Source organism: Pelmatolapia mariae, linkage group LG15 (assembly GCF_036321145.2).
Source record: "Pelmatolapia mariae isolate MD_Pm_ZW linkage group LG15, Pm_UMD_F_2, whole genome shotgun sequence".
In the NCBI taxonomy this organism is placed as follows: Eukaryota; Metazoa; Chordata; class Actinopteri; order Cichliformes; family Cichlidae; genus Pelmatolapia; species Pelmatolapia mariae.
Genome location: NC_086240.1, coordinates 37,821,000 through 37,842,300, shown reverse-complemented (window position 1 = coordinate 37,842,300; position 21,301 = coordinate 37,821,000). Strand labels below are relative to the sequence as shown.

General features: G+C 41.3%; 1 protein-coding gene across 2 annotated transcripts in view; it reads right to left on the bottom strand.

Annotated features, from left to right (window-relative positions):
• LOC134643527 (arf-GAP with coiled-coil, ANK repeat and PH domain-containing protein 2-like) overlaps positions 1 to 21,301 on the bottom strand; it is a 56,393-nt gene that overhangs the window by 7,941 nt on the left and 27,151 nt on the right. For both annotated transcript variants that reach the window (XM_063495941.1, XM_063495940.1), the window contains exons 7-23: positions 20,572 to 20,616; positions 19,480 to 19,575; positions 15,903 to 15,977; positions 11,271 to 11,282; positions 6,622 to 6,734; positions 6,106 to 6,157; positions 5,045 to 5,145; positions 4,779 to 4,884; positions 4,312 to 4,520; positions 3,409 to 3,478; positions 3,140 to 3,234; positions 2,780 to 2,982; positions 2,029 to 2,130; positions 1,388 to 1,480; positions 1,000 to 1,232; positions 232 to 341; positions 18 to 128 (exon numbers count right to left, since the gene is read on the bottom strand). In XM_063495941.1, the coding sequence (XP_063352011.1) occupies positions 18 to 128; positions 232 to 341; positions 1,000 to 1,232; positions 1,388 to 1,480; positions 2,029 to 2,130; positions 2,780 to 2,982; positions 3,140 to 3,234; positions 3,409 to 3,478; positions 4,312 to 4,520; positions 4,779 to 4,884; positions 5,045 to 5,145; positions 6,106 to 6,157; positions 6,622 to 6,734; positions 11,271 to 11,282; positions 15,903 to 15,977; positions 19,480 to 19,575; positions 20,572 to 20,616 (1,826 nt within the window). The remainder of the gene's footprint in view (positions 1 to 17; positions 129 to 231; positions 342 to 999; positions 1,233 to 1,387; positions 1,481 to 2,028; positions 2,131 to 2,779; positions 2,983 to 3,139; positions 3,235 to 3,408; positions 3,479 to 4,311; positions 4,521 to 4,778; positions 4,885 to 5,044; positions 5,146 to 6,105; positions 6,158 to 6,621; positions 6,735 to 11,270; positions 11,283 to 15,902; positions 15,978 to 19,479; positions 19,576 to 20,571; positions 20,617 to 21,301) is intronic.

Genomic DNA, 21,301 nt, shown 5'->3' with positions numbered 1-21,301 from the left:
AATACCAGGACACTCACAGCGTGACAATGTCTGCATTGGCCGCCTCCACCGCTATGGACAGGGGTGTTTTCTCCTCAATGTCTGTAGCGTTTTGATTCGCTCCTCGTTTCAAGAATAAACACACTTGCCTGCAACCGAAATGCAAGTTGTTTTTTTTGTTCTTTTTTTGAGTGTAAAACATAATCCGTGTTGCATTTGTAGTAATAAAGGTGGGGAGAAGTGGAAACAAACCCCGTGTGTCCCAGCATGGTGGCATGATGGAGGGGTCCTCGGCCCTGAGCATCCTGTTGGTTCACATTCGCTGCATTTTGGAGCAGAAACTCACAGGTGACCAGAGACCCCTGAAATTTACAGGTGTTTATAATGACACATGCCTTTCTTTTAAGCAGCAAAACACATAGATTTGTTTTAATTCACACACTATGCTTTTAACAGGTAAATATGGAGGAGTATAGATATTAGTATCTGCAAATGTCTCAAACCCAAACTAAAGGAAAGCTGGATTAAACTAAACAGGTGTGATTCCATGAAGTCAAGCGCTCAAGTAAATAAGAACGTCTCTGTAATTTTTAGAGTATCTCTAGATAATACTGGCGTTCACCACTGCTACCCTGCAGGCTCCTAGTAGATGCATGTATGGCATTAATATCCAATTTCTAGGTGACTTCCTTCTTGAGTTATTGTACAAGATATTCATAAAGCTTGACCTTAAGATTGATAGTCACTGAGATTCTAACTCCTCACAGATTATTAAGTAGATATTTAGTAAATCACAACCCCCAATCCCGCCCACTCTGCAGGCAGAGGAGCCTTTTACGACTGAGAGGAAAAAGCTACAAGTTTATTATTTGGCTGAAACTTGACGCAGACATCGAAGACAGGCAACACTTTATTTCATCCACCTGTGTGACATAAAACTGGTGAAAAGGTTTTAAATCTGCCCAACACTGAGTTTAACGATGTATGGTACCAAGCTGAATTTACTGTAGCCATACTGACCCCCTGCACTGCCATGATCAGCGGGGTCCTCTTTTCCTCCTCCGTATTGACCCAGTTGACCTCGGCTCCGTGGGCTAGCGCCTCTGCCATGTCCGGCAGGCTGCGGGCGCAGGACGCCCAGTAGAGCTGCAGACCCGGGCTGTACTCCTTGGGCTCATAGAAAACCATCTCCTTACAGGGTGACGGAGGAGGCAGTGTGGCGGGCATGGGCATGGGTGGAGTCTCAGCGGGTTCTGAAAATGAGAAGATGGATGTGAGCGAAGTCAAAGTAATTTTCCTTCTAACTGAAAAATACTATACCTTCTACAACACGCCTTACAACACAAAGCAGTGTTGTAAGAATCTCAGCGTCTCAGCACAGAAGAAAGCAGAGGTGAGTGCGTCTTACCTGCATCTGCCAGGCTGTTATTGGAGGGGGTGGTGGCCAGCATCTCCCTGCTCCCATCAGCACTGTTCTGGATGCCGCTGTCTGCACTTTTTACTGTAAAACAGAGTCTGAGTCACTGCTTGTAGAAGAACGTGAAGATATTTGCTGAGTGTATGAAATAAAAGGAGCACTCTGCTACTTGTTTCTGGCAGTGGAAAGTAACATTTATCAGAGCTTGTTTGTAGCCAATCAATGTGTTTGCTTTTCGGCCTCAAACTTATTTCAGCCTGATTAACAGAAACAGTAGGTGTTCCTAATATTTTTTACTCAAGGTGCCGACAGTGTGGGAAGAGAAAGAGAACCGGATGACAGATCCCCGCCTTCACCTTAAATTCCAGGTCCCTAAAAACCAAAAATATGACACAGACATATGTGAAAATACCAACACACTAAACAAAACCATGTGTGAGAAACACTCCCCACCCCTCAGTCCAAAAGAAAAAATGCAATACGGAAAACGTGACTGGATGGCTCATTAGCACGGTCCGTATGAAGAAGGAAATGAGGAGGATGAAGAGTTGTTAGTCCTCAGCCCAACGCCGTGACTTCAAATGGACACAGGGGATGGAAAGCAAGCGAAACACTAAGCATTCAGTACTTACTGCTCCTGAGCTTGGAGGAGGTGTCAAAGTAGGAGAAGAGCGAGTCAAGCTCGTCAGGACAGAAGAGAGAGTCCCGGCGGGCCTCGGCACCACTGGCAGCAGCTACGCAAGGGATGATGGGAGTTTGGAGAGCGAAGGGTGTAAATTGAGTGGTAGGGTGGGGTTATAGGGAGACGCAGTCAGGGCAGGGGTTAGTTCGGAAGCACAGAACAGCCAGAGGAAAGGACAGAGAGATTTAGGGAAAGGGGAAAAGCAGGGTGGAAGCACAGACAGTTAGACTACTGGCTCGGCTGACGCTGGAAGAGACAGACTCTACGGAAAGCAATGGGAGGCAAAGAGAGCCGAGACATACGCTATTCACAAAGAACATGCAGTATGCCGATGGGTGGACACTTCTTCATGGTAGTAAGCGTCGCACGAGCAAATCCTTCTTCATGTGATGTATTTATTTAGTTTGTTTGTTTTTACTGGAGAAGTATCAAAGTTCTGATTCTGAGGGAGAAACAACCAAACTCTGAAATCAGATTAATTAATTTGTTTGGGTGCTATAAAAATAAATTAATTAAAAAATAAAGACACATTTAAATGAAAAAGAAAACAACAACATGTAAAAAAAAAAAAGTATAAAAAAATATTACAAAATATGTTTTGGAGGCAATGATCCACTGACTACTAACAGTTCGAATCCCGAGGCTTGCAGCCAAGCTAACTGTTGGTTTAAAGCTGTGTTTCTTATTTACTTTGAACTGACCTGACTGCCCTGAAGCATTCGAACCAGGTCGAAGTTTTGGTGTGGGTGGAGGCGCTTTTGGTGGCATGTGCTCAGAGTTGCCGCTCAGCCTCTTCTCCTGTTTGCTCAGAGAGACCACTTTGCTGCGAAGCTCCTCGTCTGACGGCCGGCGTACAAATCGACGATCCACATACTTGGCTTTGATGTAGGCCTCGACCTCGTGCCTGTGAGCGAACCAGAAAAACATTTCATTTATGAATGAAGTGAAAATGAAAGTTGGCCGTCAGTGAGTCATAAGTACAATTTACTAGGAAACAAAATAGGTTACAAAATCAATCTTTTGGTCTGAAATTACAAGCATGCTCTCTTGTAACTCGGTACCTCGGATCTCCCGGCTGTGGTTTTCTTGCTCCAAGCTCCTCTCGCCGAGCTTCATAGATCTGGTTGATTACTTTGTTACCCAGTTCACACATTAACTGGAAAACATGTAAATTAACATTAGTGGACTAATGTTACTCCAGCCATATGTTACTCTTCCTGATCCTTAATGGATCTTATTAAAAGGCAAAGTGATAACAAAATAAAAACTGCGTGTGTAACCAAGGCAGACCATTCACGTGCATTTGTTTGTAAACCTTCTTCTTACTCACCTTTAGCAGTTCTGGTTCCCAAGTGTCCAAAGTCAAAGAACGAACCTTGGAGAAATGCACTCCCAGACTCCTGTAGGTGGCAGAAGCAGGAAAAAAAGCAAAACAGTGTCAGCTCTGTGTACTTTAAATTGTGAAAGCGATCAAATGTTTTTGTTTTAGCTTCGTGGTGAAAACTGTGGTCTGCAGATTCACATGTTTACTCACAAAAACCCATGTACAGTATGGAGAGAACAGATTTACGGACAACACAGTCCCACTGTCTGTGAAATATACAAATGCACGTAGTGGGAAAGGAAAAACTGTTTTTGATGTGTCCTCTAAAAATCTTACTAAATTCACACAAATCAGGAAAATTGCAAAAAGATCCAGTGTATTTTTGGGTTGGTATCCTTGATGATCAATGCTGTACTGTGAAAGCGTGGGAAGCGACCTGACACTTTATATCTATATTAAACTTTAATTACATTTACCCAGGAAAATAATTAAAGGTTATCACAACATCCCAAGCAACTCAGTTCACACACCAGTGAGTTTACAGTTCAGAAACCCCTGAAGACATCTGCGCAAAGCATTCACCCTGTGATCCCGACGGAAGATTTTATATACTGGAGCCAACATACTTTGCATAACTTCTAGTTTTCACAGACCTAATATGAACTCTTAATAAACTGCATTCCTGCAGTGTGGTAGACAAATAAATAAAATGTTCCAGAAATGTCCCCTAGTTTTCCTCTTTTTTAACTTCTTTAAATTTTCTAAGCAATTAAAAGTTGGTTACTTAAGAATTTGATATTTTCCTTTAATCCTTTGTTATGTTTTGCTTCATCTTTATGTAAGAAGTTGCTCACAGCAATAATCAAAGACCTGTTATAAGGATTTGCTTATGAAAATATAGCATTGTACCTGTGGATGCCAGAGCACTGTATACACAGGGTGATGCCCAGGTTGATGCTGGCCCAGCGGGGCTCCGGCTGCCCACAGTCGCAGCAGCAAACATTGCCTGGGATGGCCAGGACTTTCTGCAGGGCACTCTCTCCTTTCAGTGATCTCTCCTTTGGCTCCCCTCCAGAGTCCAGGCTCCCTGTTGATGTGGACGACTTCCTGTCCAGCTTCTGACAGGAAAGAAACGGGGAAGACGCACAAAAATAAAGGACAAAGCAGATGTATTAAAATGAGTAAATAAAAATTGATCTTCAGGGGAAAAAAAGCAAGAAGCAAACAGTCAATGAAAAACTCTGTTATTTGCATAAATCTACACAAATAAGTGTTGCAAAATTAATAGAAATCCTGCCACATTAGTTTTGTGGCTTCAAATTTCAGAGTCAAAAGACTTTGTATCTTGGCTTTCTGGTGTATGTGTGGGTTTTTACCTCACTGTCATCTCCCTTGTCGCGGAAGGCGGTGGCGATGCTGTTCTGGACAGCTTTGATCCAAGCCTGTCGCAGCTTCTCGGAGTCTGCCTGCATCATACAGCTCCTGTGGGGGCAGACAAGCGTCACACAGCTGCTGTCAGCTCAGAGCAGGAGTGTCGGCACCAGAAGGCGGGTAGGCTGGTGCTCCACCTTGCCACCTTTTTAAAAATACTCATGTGCTCATTAAGCTGACAGAGGGCATAACGTCATTGACTCAAACCTACTTGGTGGGTGACACGACTTCAAAACAGAAGCGACGCTCTATGTCTTCGCAGTGCTTGACTGTGCATAGCCTCAGGTCTTCTACCACCACTGTAGGGTTGTCCTGCAGGCACAGCAGAGAGACTTACATCCAGCATGGTCACAGGCGCTCACTTCTTTTACCACAAAGGTTAATGTTCACAGAACTAGATTGTCCAGTTTCCTTAACATTTTTATTAAGTTGGTAGTGACAAGGTCTGTCGCACTAATAATAATTAAAGGGTGTGATTATTTTGTTGTAGCATGATGCAAAGCGCGGAGTATCTAACAAAGCCACAACTGCCCTTACTCTTTTGACTTATATAATCTGGGACAAAACTAAATGTTAGGCCTCTGTGACACAAGCCTAGAGGCCGGTCGGCGAACACCTGGCAACCACAGGTTACTAAGGACAAATGTGCTGATTGGAGAGTGGTTGCTGGCAGTCACCAGGTGAAAACAGCTGCATGGAGGTATACGGTGCTGCACTGAAACCTTCCTTGCAATTGCCTTGGTAGCTAGCACACTGACCTGTCTGCACACATGCACCAACTCTTCACTGAGCAGCAGTGAAACTTTGAGACCGTAAGCCTACAAAATAAAAGTTGTGTCTCACTGCTGCACCCAGCATGTTTACAGAAGCACGACTCTTCCTCGGTTCACTAAAGCTCAGTGACTAGTTTTTGGTGCAGCACCCTCTTTCTGATCAATTTCATTAGCAACATCCAGCAACCGCAACTGGTCAGTGAAAAGATTTTTTCCCTAGCAACCTGTGGTTGCAGACTTGTCTCTAAACCTGTGTGGTTGGAGAGTTTTTATATTCTGACAAGGATAAATGTACATAAAGTAGAGATTCATAAAAAAAAAAAAACTAAACCTTTCCAGTATATAAGAGGACTTTATTGTGCGCTGTTTCTATCAAACACACAGAAACCAGGCGCACAACTGTGCCGTCTAGTTAAAAATACACAGAGAGATGTTTGCGCTGTAAGTCAAACGCGTGCATGACTGTCATGGTGGCCGTGCAGAAAGTCACTTGACATACCTTAAATTTCTTCTGGTAAACTAGCTGATTGTTTTGGATGGTGAACCAGCGCCTGAAAGGAGATCACAAGTTTATTAGAAGTCACATGCAAGTGATGCTCCTAAAACAAGACGCTTTGATATCTTCTGATGTGGATGAGAGAGAGTAATCCTAAGGCATGTGAACACAACACACACAAAGACAATAAACTATGGTATTCTGCAAAAGTATATGTTGGTTTGATTCATAACATGTTTATATCCACTTGGGAAAAAATGGTCAAGAGGAAGCAAAAACTTGAGTCTGTGTGTTCTCGATTTCATTTGTGTTGATTTACAGGAATTAAAACACAAACATGACAAGATGAATGGAAATTCTTCCAAATTACTAACGCTTCCTGTGAATCTTAGCTAGCTTTACTCTGTGCCTATGATTAATAATCATTCTTAAAACACACTTGAAGCTTTTCCTAGGATATCAAAGTATATAAAACTCTGCAATCAGTCCAAAAGAACCACTTCAAAATAAACATTATACCTATTCCATGTCTTGAAGGCATTGCTGGCCCTCTTAAACAGATAACCCTCCATGGCGATGCCGTTGTCTGTATCCACATTGTACTCCAGCTTTGTGTCGTCATTCGAGAAATCCTGAAAAATAAATAGGAAGGAAGAGAGGAAAGCAAACAACAACTGAATTAAAACAGGAAAAAACACATTAAATCTTCTGATGCTGGTCAGTTCCTCTTGTTTATCTATATCAGGGTTTATCTGTATAAGCTAAGTGAGTGTCATGGCCCCGGTGACCTGACTGACGATTCAAGAACCAGGAAAGACAAACATCAGCAGCCACAGCGTACGAGCACAGGCCAATAATCTATAGCTACCAATGCAATGTAATGTAATACTTGAGAAAGAAGCCTAAGTGAAAAAAAGTATGTTGAGATATACAGTATTTGTTAACAATTAACACAAATCCAGCAACAAGGCAAACCAACATTTGTTATCCGCGTGCAAAACTGCGGTGCATATCAGTGGTCAATGTTCATATTTAAAATACTGGAGACACGTAGGAAGTATACAAGCAATAAACCGTGGTGTTATGAAGCTTTTATTGCATAGCTTCTTACAGCAGTAGTGACGCACTGCTCTTCAATGTGTAACGCAGAAAAAAAACAACCTGTCATGCATCCCATCTCTGATTGACTCTCAGTCTGGCTTTAACTACCAGAGCAGCTGCCACACTCCTAACACCCTCCCAGCTTTCTCAGCTTCAGGTGACACCGGACACCAGAAGCAGGCGTGTGCGTGTGTGTGTGGACTCATTTTACATCAGGTGTCACCGTCTCCAAAATCAATTACAGCTCGATACATCAAGATCTGTTACTGTGGCGAGCTGGGGACTCATCCTCTCTGTTGTCCTTCTAGAAAGATCCACAGTCTTTTTTGTAACTCACACTTGACTCATTCAACCTGCATTAGAAAAGCAGTTACCGGCTCTTTGGGAAAAGGCAAGCTGGTTGACCCTGGTGGAAATAAAGTGCTATGTTTTGGAGTGCTGGTCGCCGTCTTTCTTATCTGCTCTGGAAGTATATATATATATATGATTATCTCCTTTTCCATTTCTGTAGGAGTTGTTAAGCAACTTTAAAATGTTTTTTTTTTTCATTACATACCTAAATCTGGGTTTGGGGTTGTGACAAAAGATTACATTACAAAAATACACCACAAAGCTAAAGCACAATGATAATGCTGGAAAGTGTTGACACAGTGGGTCATTTCACCAGTTATCAAATGACCATCGCAGATGTGTCAGATGCATTTCCAGAGGAACGATGCACTTCTTTATAGGAATTATTTAACATTTTCAGTTTCCTAATATCATTAGTTAATTAGTCTCATTAAAAAAAACATACAAACAACAAAGGGATGAAGGTCGGGGTGCCAAACATACACAAGTAAATTTATACTGGAGAAAATAAAAGTAAACACCATGAAAACTTTTGAGTGTAGTAATCTGTTTTTTTTCTAAAAACTTGGCATCATACCCGTTTTTGCTTCCATATTCCAGCTTTAATAAAATAAAAGCAATATAATATAACCCTTTAATTCACACAGGGTACAATCAGGTGTTTTCTGTTATTTTGTTTTGCTTTGTTTTATTATATTTCCTCATTTTCATTGTCTTAAGCCATTTTAAGCATACACAGGTTCACCTTTTGAGTAAAGCACATTTAGTTGTCATGTAATTAAATAAGTAAAATTGCTATTGCCATTAATATCTGTGAAACCATTTACCTGATTTGGAATGTTTAAAGAATATTATGAATATTATAAAATTACCTGCAAGACCTGCAAGATTGTGGTTTCTACAGGGCTTCAAATCTGCTGTCAGAAACTTCATTCTACATTAACTTTTGGTAAACTCCGGAGAGTCCATATTCATAGATTCACAGTATCAGATATTACTCTAAAATATCTGAAGCACCTAGCTCAAGCAGTTTTCTAAACAATGGAATTTTGGCTCCTCAAAAATATGCTGCAGGAAAAACATCTAAAATCTGCCGTTATTCCTTCCTCTGAAACATTTATATGATAAAACTAATGACAGCAGGGACCAGAAAATAAAAAAAAAATCCTGCTAAAACTGATTCATTCCCCTGGATTTTTTTTTTTTTTTTTTTTTCAAGGAACATCTGGGATTTTCAGGAGCAAACACTGAATGATCCATGAGTATCTCATGGTAACTTCCTGAATGTACAACCCCTGTTACAGCCCAGAGATGTAGATGTAACCCATGAAAAATATGTCCTATTCCATGTTATACCGAAAGGATATGCACACATGCACACACACAAACACACTGGCAAGCACAATTTTCCAGCACGACATACACTGGAATGAGTCGAGTTATTTTGAGTGCACAAGGGGAACAAAACGTGTCTGCGTTTAGTTTCTGACTAGGGACACAATGGAAAGTCCAGGCATTAATAAATCCCCGTCTTCCTGAAAGTGGGACAAAATTTAAGTCCCATAACTTTTAACGATTATTCTTTAAACTTCAACAACTAGAAATAGCGGCCCCTAATTTCAGCTTGATGTGTGGTGGCCGTCACCCACACATCAAACAAATGTTACTGCTAAAGAATGACAGAGTTTCAGCTGCTGCTGTCACGTGAAAACCTTTCCAGTTCTTTGTTTCAACTACTGGTTGAGAAACCTGACGTGACCACTTCAGCTTGGGAAAGTATCGTCAACCCCATGACATAAACCTAAAAACAGGTAGTGGCTGAAACAAAGCTCAAAGGCGCTTGTTCTTAGTTCCTGATTTTAAATATATTATCTAAGAAGTAAAGAAAAAAAAGTTATGAAAAACCGCAAAACAAAACAAATATGTAGAAAAGAAAAAACCCCGGCATTAAACCAGAAGACTTCAGTGACGCAGACACTGACAATAACGATGACACATCAGAATGAAACAAGCTGCATTAACAACACTAATGCATGTGCTGCACTTCAGAGTAAGAAAACAGACAGAGATGCAGATAACTGCACAAACACTGTAATGAGGTCCTGCAACGCATGCTGGGGAGGAGATGAAAGGCCGAGAATCGATGCATTGACTCTACGTACAGAGGTCGACCTCCAAGCGCAAAAGTTGCTGTAGTCTGGTAAAAAGTCGAGCTCTGTCACCTCCTAAAACACCACACACAAACACACAGCGAGAGAACGACACACAGAGAGAAGAACATTGCTTTTGCTAATGCTAACACAGAAGAATCGGTCACGGATGTAAGTGTAAGAAGCCACAGACACAAACACATGCTTTACAAGTTCTTATCGGATGCACTCACCAGATACCAAACGTAGTGAAAGCGACTGAAAATCCTCATTTTCCCCAGATTATTGCACACAAATCAATTTGAATGTGTGTTTGCTTACGCGTGTCTCTGTGCAGCATCCCAACAACAGAAGCTACCTGAAGCAGTGTGGCCTGTCTCTTCAACAAACCCTCGCCATCTCCTCTCCTGTGGCTGTGCGTCTATCAAAACCTCCGTCACAGCCTCTGCTGCTCCTCCTCCGGCTTTAAGTGAAGGTCACCAGTGTGTCTGTGTGTGTGGCTCTTGTGACTGCTGGGTTAGAATAATCAAGTGGACCACGCAGAGGAGTTCGAGCATCAAACATTTATAGTGACTACAGTTTAACGCTCAGTGCGCTCAGCTTTTCCCCTCGCTCTCTCATCTCCCTTGGGTGTGTGTAAATAAAGTAGCCAGTCTTTCAGGCAAACTGAATATCTGTAGCATTTGACCCTTTAACATGAACTGCAACCAATAAATAAATAAACGTCTTCTGTAAATGCCGGCTGAGTGTAGGCGTTTCTTGCACAGCTGTTACAACTGCAGTCACTTGTTATTTGCTCACTCTATGAGATAAAACAGACATCTTCAGCCCATCTCAAGCTTTCATGTAGCTACTGAAACATGCACTGAGGTGTCAGTGCTTAGAGTTATGCACACATTAACAGAAAGGAAGTTTCCTAAACACAACCTCAGGACCCCCCTGAGGACTGAAGCCTCCTTCCACACACATAATGATGGGAAAGGATTTCAACTGAGATAAAAGGCAGTTACCAGTAGCAACGACTCATTTTCTTTGGCAGACATCAAACACATAATTCAATTCACCAAAAAAACTATTTTAACTCCTGAGTAAATGTCTGGTTTTAACAAAGTTGGGGAGCAAAAAGTGAAGCGCAGGTGTGAAAGTCAGAACAACTACTCTGTTACAAGGAGGCAGTGTAGGTTAGTGTAGCGACAACCTCAACTTCTTAATCCCATAGATCTGACTCCTGCAACAGCAGATCAACAAGCGTGCATCTTCTTTAATACAAACCTTAAGTCAGGCCTATATTTGATTTAATTACAGTGGCCTATCTTATCAGACTAATGTCATGTTAGGGATATTTAATAAAGAAATACCGGCTCTAGAGTTTCTCTAAAGATATAGTGGCTTTTATCAGTGCGCTTTACTTCATACAAGTGTACTACACTCTGCAAATAACAGAACCTTATTCAGGATGACAAAATCATGTGCATGTTGTCAAAAAAGTTATTTTCATTAAAACGATGTGAGCTGAAGATTACAAAAATGCACAGTGAAGGAGAAATGAAGAGAAACACCGCTTACCTGCAGTGCAGCCTGGAGGGAGTAGAAGAAGAAAAGAGGAGGAAAAAAAGAGCAGAAGCACAAGAAAAGAAGAGACAGTTGGTTAGGAGTGTCCGTGTACAAACAGCCAGACAAGAGAGCAGGGTGGGAGCCAGACCGCATAAAAATAGCATCTAGATAAATTGAGGGAGGTGAAGTGGGGGATAGGTGCTCAAGGACAGGCGGGAGCTGGCACACGTACCATCAGTGACTGGGTAAAACAGGAAACAAGGATAAAAAATGAGGCTGAGGGGACAAAAGGGAAAAAAAAAAAAAAAGGTTGTCAAATGAAAGACGGGGCAGAAGAAGCTTCGCACATGCAGAGACTGAAACGAACGTCACTGACAGGCAGACAAATGAGCAGAAGCCCAGCAAACAACAGCTGGGTAAGGACACAGGCATATGCTGTCTGGAGTTAATGATGCTGTGGGATGTTCAATTAAAGTTAAGAGCAAATTTACCGCCACCACATAATGTAATATAACAACCCACATCCTGTCGGGGTTTATTTCTGCTGTGGGTTTGTACTCTGCAATCGGAAATGCTTTCAAATAACAAGAAAAATACTAGGATTAAAAGCTAAAGAGTTAAAAAAAAAAAAAAAAAGATCTCATTTGAGAAGCTTATCTTTACTTTTGCCAAATTAACTAATTATAGGAGAAATATGAAAAGCATGACTCTGGACAGAGACGCCGAAACCAAACCTCGTTTGTTTGGAAATGGGTTTCCGTAAGCTATCAATATTGCACGGGTGTGTGGCTTAGATGCTCCACAGGCATCACCTTACACCTGAGGGTGGAGTCCTACCTCCATTCATTCAAATGATAAACATGTTTCTATAAATAAACCAGCATATTAACGTTGTTTTGGGAAGAATTCACTTTTTTAAATTGACTCCAACTCCAATTATAAATCCAATCTAACCATTTTATTGACCAAGATTCGCAGCAGGCCTATTAGAGCTGTAAAGAGCAAGAGGTAAATGTAACCACTCGATCACAGGGCTCTACCTCAAAGTGTTTTTATACATTTCCCCCAAATGTTCATATTTGTACATAACACAAATAGTCAACACAGTCAACACAATACCCGTAATAATCACAAACAGAGAGCAACACAATTATCATAAATCCAGTAACTCCAAAAACATTAATAACCTCCGGCCTCTTCAAAAATCTCAGCATTCATTGAACTCTACTGTCAAAAATCCACCAGTCTCAATTAGTATGGCACTTTTAAATGTTCGCTCTCTGTTGAACAAGTCTTTTATTATTAATGATTTAATTTTAGATAATAAACTTGATTGTTTATTTTTAACTGAAACATGGCTGGGTTCGGATGCACCAGTTGTTCTCACTGAGGCCTCCCCACCAAATTTTAATTTCTCTTTTTCCTTTAGAAGTGGTAAGAGAGGTGGTGGGACTGCATCTTTAACCAATAACACACTCACCACCAAACAAATTTTATTTGATCATTTTACCACTTTCGAATTCCATGCTATTGTTTTCAGCAGCCCTCCAGTTTTATCTGTCACAATTTATAGACCACCTAAAGACAGTGCTGCTTTTATCAAGGAATTCTCAGAATTTTTAACAAACATACATTCAAAATATAAAATGATAATTCTAACCGGTGATTTTAATCTGCACATAGATAATCCTTCTGACCCTACATCAAAAGAATTCTTAAACATTCTTCACTGTATGGATTTTACCCAGCACGTCACGCAGCCGACTCACAACAGAGGACACACTCTGGACCTGGTCATCACCCATGGGCTGTCCACCAGTGTGTCCTCTGTTGTTGACTTAGCTGTCTCTGACCACTACTGTGTGTTTTTTAACATCACCGGTTTTATTCAGCGGGAGACCTCGGTGCGAACTGTGAGGAGGCGCTATCTAACCCCTGAAGTGGCTGCAAATTTTACCAGGGTTTTAGACGAATGCCCCCCTGTGATTCTACCTGCACCCTGTGATTTTATTTTTAATCATTTTAACCTAAAACTGAAGAAAAGCCTTGACTCCGTTGCTCCACTCACCACCAAAAAGATTAACGTAAAACGTGTATCACCCTGGAGAAACGAAGAAGTCAAAAAACTCAAAAGAAATTGCAGGGCAGCAGAAAGGAGATGGAGGAAAAATAAAAATGAAATCAACTATCAAATACTTTGCGAGCAACTTAAAATTTACAATAATACACTAAGGAATTCAAGAAATTCATACTTCGCCAAAATAATCAGTAATAACAAAAATAATCCCAAGGTCCTCTTCTCCACCATAGATCACTTATTTAACCCTGATTTTAACAGCTCCCAAAGAAGCCCCACAGACTCACTCTGTGAGCAGTTTGCAGACCACTTCAGGGGAAAAATCAACACCATCAGATGTGATATTTTATCTTCTCGTGATATGATTTTAAACACATCTGAGGGCTCGATTGTACCTGAGGAGACACTGGACAGCTTTGTCCTGGTTAATGCTGAGAACCTTAAGAAAGTTTTCTCCACAGTGAGACCCACCACATGTCTTTTAGATCCAATCCCCTCTCCACTTTTTAAAACACTTTATGGATTTTTTGAAGCTGAGCTTTTATACATGATGAATTGCTCTCTTCAGTCGGGTGTCTTCCCTGCTGACTTTAAAACGGCGGTGGTGAGGCCCCTTCTGAAGAAGAGCAATTTGGATTGCAATAATTTTAATAACTACAGACCTGTATCCAACTTACCATTTTTAAGTAAAATTTTAGAAAAACTTGTTTTTATTCAGATTAATGATTTTCTGAATGATAAACAGATCCTAGAAATATTTCAGTCTGGATTTCGGGTGAACCACAGCACAGAGACCGCTCTCCTAAAGGTTTTAAATGATATTAGATGTAACTGGGACTCCCAAAAGCTCACAGTCCTGGTGCTACTGGATCTAAGCGCAGCTTTTGATACAGGAGGCATGGAGTGAACTTCCACAGTTACGCTGATGATACTCAGCTGTATATCTCCGTGTCTCCTGATGACACCAGACCAATGGATGCCCTTTTTAACTGTATTGTAGATATAAAATCTTGGATGGCAGAAAACTTTTTACAGCTTAACCAGGACAAGACTGAAGTTTTAATCATCGGTCCTGAGGCTCAGAGAGAGAAACTCTTGTCTAAATTACAGGCATTTTCACTATGCCCTTCACTACAAGTGAAAAACCTGGGTGTTATTTTTGACTCTGAGCTTGGTTTTATCCCACATATTAAACATGTAACCAAAATTGGATTTTATCATCTAAAAAATATAGCCAGAGTCCGCCCTATTCTCTCTCGGGCCAACACGGAGATGCTGATGCATGCTTTTATTACCAGTCGCATTGATTATTGTAATGCCCTGCTCTCTGGTCTCCCCAAAAAGAATATTTCACCTTTGCAACTTTTGCAAAACTCTGCAGCTCGTGTGCTGACGAAGACCAGAGGGCGGGCCCACATTACACCGGTTTTACAATCGCTGCATTGGCTCCCCGTGTGTTTCAGGATCGATTTTAAAGTTCTTTTATTGGTTTTTAAATGTCTTAATGGTCTTGGGCCTTCTTATCTTTCAGATCTGCTTTTACCATATGAACCCTCACGGACCCTGAGGTCCTCTGGTACTGGCCTTTTGATTGTCCCTAAAGTCAGGACACATACTCACGGAGAGGCAGCTTTTCAGTCGTATGGTCCTCGACTGTGGAACAGCCTGCCGGAGGAGCTCAGGGCCGCAGAGAACGTTCATGTTTTTAAAAACAGGCTCAAGACCCACCTTTTTAATTTAGCTTTTAACTAACGTTATTTATTTTATGCTTATTTATTCTATCCTGTTATTCTATTTATATTATTCATTTAGTTTTACCTAATATTTACTGATTTTATTCTTATTCATTTTTTATCTTCTTACTCTGTTTATACTTATATTTATATTATATCCCACTCTTATTTATTTTATCTTTTTATCCTGTTTATATTCTTATTAGGTCATATCTCCAGTGTTTCCTCGGAGGGGGTTCTCTGCACCGGGGCTGTGATCGACCGTGGCTGCTGGGGCCCTGTGGGTCCTCTGAGCCTGGCCGGGGGGCTTCTTAGCCTCCCTCCTGCTGTGTGCCCAGCCTGGAGGCTGCGGTCTGTGACCGGCTCCCGGTGCAGACAGCTCCCTGTGATAGTGTTTCCTCACTTGGCTAATACGTACCCAGCCCAATTTTACTCTTTAGGTGTGTGTGTGTGTATGTGTGTACGTGTGTGTGTGGGGGTGGGGGGGTGGGGGGATGTGTGTATCATGACCGCTTCTGTTAATGACAGTGCGGGGAATGAGTGGGAGGGTGAGGTGGGCTGCTTTTAACCATGTAAAGCACTTTGTGCTACAGTTTGTATGAAAAGTGCTTTATAAATAAAGATTGATTGATTGATTGATTAAAAGTTACCCTAAGAATAAGCCTGGACTCCTTCACTTGTCATTCATGCTTTTCATTCACATTAGTGAAGCTAATTATGGTGTTCTGTGGATTGAAGGTTATTTTCGTGAGCAAGTGCTGCAAACATTTTTGTACAAAATTGAGGGAACAAAATAAATAAATAAATAACACCTGATTTTGAGTGTGTTTGCACCTTTTGTTGGATGGTGGAGTGCTTCTGCTCCATGTCCCTCTTCTCTTTGGCAGCATCCACCACCAGCTGGTCCAACTGCAAGAGACAGAACAACCAGTAAGCCAAGCACACCGAGCTAACTGGTGACAAGCGTTTCATTCAAAATGACAAAACTAAACACTAATTAAGAAAAATATCTATTTATTTCGAGTTAAGGAATGAATGATCCAGTGCCACCACATCTTTAAACTGCACCTAAAAGATCGCGTGAGCATGCGTGCGTTGATAATGCTAACGCCACTTTCTACAGGCCAGACCGAGAGAAACATGCTTTTTCTCCTCTAACCAAAATGGACTGCTCTGGGGAGAAATTAGACGGGAGATGATTAATTCTCTTTGTCCCTGTGAGTAACCGACACATGTAGAGAGGAAAACAAAAAATCTTTTGAGCTGTGAAGAAAGAAACAATTTCTTCTTTTTCTTAAAGGCTTCAGTGAAGTTCTGGAGGTCACTGGGTGATGCCGAAAATATGCCAGTTTGCCTTGCAGCACTGAAATTCTGCTCTGTGCGTCTTTATAGTCTGTCGCCGCAACGTGACCTAAATTGGCATCACCAGCCTCAAAAACAAAAGATTCAGTATGTGATTGCAGGTCACTGATTTAAGGGCGAGCGGGGTTCAAAGTTTCATCAAGCAAATTTTGCAGCAATTTTCTGCTTTGTATCAATAAACTAGATGGAAATTCATACATTTGTTTCCTTTCTTAAAGCAGAGTATAATAAACGTGTGTGGTTTCTTTTACAAAATACACACAAACATGTTACTATCACACAGTTTCAGAGATGCTTTGAGGGAGCTGGGTGTTTTGTTATGCTCAGAGAGGAAATGGGTGGATGGGTGAGCAGCAGGGCTGATAACACAGATGGGAAATGTTTTCCCCGTTGCCTCTGCAACAACTAGTCCGGTCCGGCTGGAGCTCATGCCATCTATCGAGGCCTGTCTTTATTTTCAAAGATGCTTCTGTGCGTAGCTCTCCTCACATTTTGTGACAGTGACTCATATTGCCTTTAACATCTTATCTTCTTAGGCCGAGACAATCGTTTGTCTCTGCTAACATCAGTTTGTCATTTACAGACCACAGCCGTCAGATTAAATCACTCCTGACATGTAGCTGCAATGACAACGTCTGTGATTCATGGGAAAGATATGAAACATCTTTCTGAATGAGCATTAAGCTCACGTGTGTTTGATCCTGAGGCTCTGTGTCACGGAAACATACAGTCAGCAGTACATTTATATCTAGAAGCAGCATTACGGTTTCAGCTAGCGGTGGAAAAGCAGCATGTTTGACATGAATCACTGTGAGCTGTCAACCGAAGCCAACAAAAAGAGAACATCAGCAATATCAATTCAAACTCTAAGTCATGTGATCTTGATTTCACCTCCCTGTGAAGCTACTGCCTACACACCAGCTCACATTTTCAATAAGAAAAGTATTTTAAGTCTTTGGTTTTCATCCTCCTCTGTTGTTCTATTTTTCATTTTTTAAGTTTCTAAACGTTTCTAGGTATCAATGCCCCGCCCCCGCAGCTGCTTTTACTCCAGCTCAGGGTTTATTCATCTTTCTAATAATTTACTCGCACCCTTGATCACCTTCTCATAGTTTATCGCGTCATATTATCAGACCTGTTGGCAGCTCCTCCACACCTCCCTGCACAGCCTCTCCACCTTCTTCAGCTTCATGATGGAGGTATAATGCACCGTCCACAGGCGCTGCTTTCCTTAGCACGGCCTTTGACCTTCTTCTCCTTCTGGTTTGTGCTGCCCCAAATTCAGCACGACAGGCTTGTAATCCACAGCACAGTTAAGCTCTTACTTGTTCATCCACTTGAAAACAAACCCTCTGTCTCTTTTCCCCCCTCCCTCTTCAGGGTCTTTTTCAGTTCTGTCCTTTTTTCTCCTTTTCCTCACACAACTCTCTCTTCTCTCTCCGTCGGTCTTTCGAGTCCATGCCTTTCTGTGCTTCTTCAGTCACATTTAGCTTCAAGAAGATTACACTCTGCCTCTTATCCTTTCCTAAAATCTGCTTTTCAAAGAGGTCCAGCCTTCCTCGCTTCTCTCTCTTCTTTTTTTCTGTCAATGAGAAGTTTCCAACTTCAGAACACAAGGGTAAGAAACCACACGCTTCTCTCCAACCCAATTAAGAGCTGCTGAATGAGCTCCTCAGATCTGGCTGTCAAAAAAGTCCCCCCAAAAAAATCCACACTGCATTTCCTTCTTTCATAGTTTGGCTATACGTTTAACAAGCTCCTCTTTTCTCTACTTCTCTGCCTCTTGTGACGGCACTCCTTTCTCCTCGGTCCTGGTCATGTTCTGCTGCTTCAGCCTCTGAGCAAACAGCCTATATATTCCACAGCCTTGCTTCTTTCACTCAGCTGACTGTCAACCCTCCGAGTCCAACTGTGGGAAAACCCATTCCAGCTCACAACCTTCTTCCTCATTCCCGCTAAATGTAAAAGCTTCACTGTGATTATAATCTTCAAGTAACATTCAGGCTCAGAGGAAGGGCTTTGTTTATGAGAGGATGCACACAGACACACACGAGGGTGGAAACTGAGTTGACGAAAGTACTGCAGTACACACAAACCCACACATATACACGGACGAGATAGAAACACAAACAGAGGGAGAAGAGTGGCGACCTCAATTTGCAACTGAACTTATGGTTGGGCAGATGCCTGCATTTTCACATTGTCATTACCAGAAATACTAGTTTAAAAATACACACACACACAAGTTAAAATGAAAGGTGACAACAAAGCAGATGAGCATGATAACAATGTGAAGAGATGAGTTTCAAAGTAAAGTGTTGCAACATCTCCAGAGGCCTGGTAATGAACTAATCATTTGATTCAGGTGTGTTGACTCAGGGTGAGCTCTAAAACCTGGAAGACACCGGCCCTTGAGGCCTGGAGTTCCCCATCCCCGGTCTAATGGAAAAAGAAAGACAAGCAAACCTGTTTCTTTAAGCACTAGTTTCACTTTAGCCAATTAACACTAATCATAAAAATGTAAATGCAGGACCGCATACAGAAAAACTGAATATTAGTCTTTCCCTCATAATATAAAGTGTTTACTCTTTACAGTGCACTGTTATGTAAATTTGGAAAGCAATTATTCTGCTGCTCTTCTAAAAATAACATTATGAGTTTAAGATATCTTCAAACAAATCAATAGGTGTGGCTGAGCGACGAGCACTGCAGTGTATTCCTTTCATGCAGAGCATCAAAGAATAAAACCAAATAGCAGCGAGCTGTACGTACGCTACGCAAGTTGAAGGAACAACAGCAGATACTATTTATATATATATATATATATATATATATATATATATATATATATATATATATATATATATATATATATATATATATATATATATATAAATGTAAAACTATGAGCGCCTTTTTAACTGTGGCTGTGTGTTTGGATCCATCAGTGTCTGAAAGTCCTGGAAGATTTTTATATTTGGATACAGGTAACGTAGGAACACACCAACCCTAATTATGGGTGTATGTGTGTGCAGAGTATAGCCTGTACCTGCCCTCCCAGCTGTTTCATAAGAGGCTGCAGTTCACTGAAGAGGTCATAACCTTGGTGGAAAAACGTCAGATGGGCGTACATGAAGGACAGCATCTATAAAAAAAACAACAACAATGTGTTTATTAAAACAGCTGAGAGGAAGAAGGGTCTTTCCATCTCCATTCATCAAATTTAAACAGAAAAAACCCCAAGTGACCATCATAGATTTGTCTTTCTACTGGAAAAAGCTCATTCTTGCATGCAAAATTTCCCTACTGTAAAAGGTCCCTTAAAATCCTTTGTCTGAAAACACCCGTGTCAGATCCTACAGTTTTCAAGCATCATTTTTTAACTCTCCCTTGGACACCTAGTAGGAGTAATCATGGTTTCTCTTTTCTGAACTGAGCAGTTTCTGTTTCAGGCCTACTTCAAAACACAATGACTGGCTGTGATTTCTCTCTACAGCTTACCGGGGCTACCCTTGGAAAAACCCGGACTCTATACTAATGGTCATCAAGCACCAGCTCGATGGCGAGGCGTTAAATCTCATCGTTAAGAGTGCAGGGGAGGTCCTCAAATAACGGAGGGAAAGAGCTAAAGGAGGCATTTAAATTTTCATTATCTAGAAAACTATCTGAGCTCAGTCCTTCGAAATCATTTAAGCCGAATTTCTCATCTTATGGCTCTAAGAACTATGGACTATAATGAGTTAACACAGGTATATTTGGATGTATTTGTCTGATCTCTGACAGCAGATTAGGAGGCCTGAAGAAACCAAAAGTTTACAGTCAGGGGACTGTTTATTTAATACTTCTCATATATAAAAGGAACATAATATTCTGTACAGCAGAATGGTTTTACAGATAATGAAGCTTACACATGAAAACAAATTTTCATCTGTCTTGCTCCTTTCAGTCAGAGCAGGTTTCTATCAATATTACATGTAACATTTGGGATTTTGATGAGTCATTTTCCCAACACGAATCTTTAAAAACACTCCTATTTGAATTTTTCCAGGCAAATCTGGTCACGTGGGAGGCAGTTGATGAACTGAGAGTGAACGACCCAGAACAGAAAGCTCCTTTCATTTGAGAGAACGAGTAAACTTACTGATTTTAGGATCTCCGACCTTCTCTTGGACTGTAGCACGTTTATCTGAAAGTTCATAAAAACCAAAACAGTGAGAAGTAGGAATTATTATGAGAAAATGGGACAATGCGGTATCTGACAGAAAAACGCAGAGAGAGTGTAAAAAGTGGAGTGGAGATGGGGGGGAAAGACTTAAAGAGCGTGAGACAGAACAGAAAATGAGACGAGCTGGTGGAGATGAAACAAAAAGAAGTGCCTGAGAAAAATCAAAGAAAGCTGACAGGCGTGAAATGACTACTACTGAGGCTGGATAAAATCGCGCCATCTCCCTAAGCATTAATAGGCGGCGTTTCATTATACCAGCACCAGGGGGAGCCCTCTACCTCATGTTTAGGGATGTGGGTTGAAGCCTGTCTCACTTTTCATCTTTGCCTCATCGCCTCCTGTCTCTCAGTCTCCTTCTGTGTGTGAATGTTTGTGAAGAAGGCTCTGCCATTTGTCCAGACTAATTACCGCCGTCCTCATCTGGCCTTGGATTTTCTCATAGCTTAATGCTGCAGAGCAGGGATGTGTTGTGGTGGATTGTAAAAACAGATGCTGATACTTGGCTGTTTCATGTTACTGTCAGTGAGTCTGCAGTGTGACAGCAGAGTCACTGACTGGGTGTGGTAACACATTTAGCTAGTGGGGAAGGAAGGCCAGCTTCAGAAGTAATACCACACTTCGCTTCATACTTCTGAATTAACCTAAG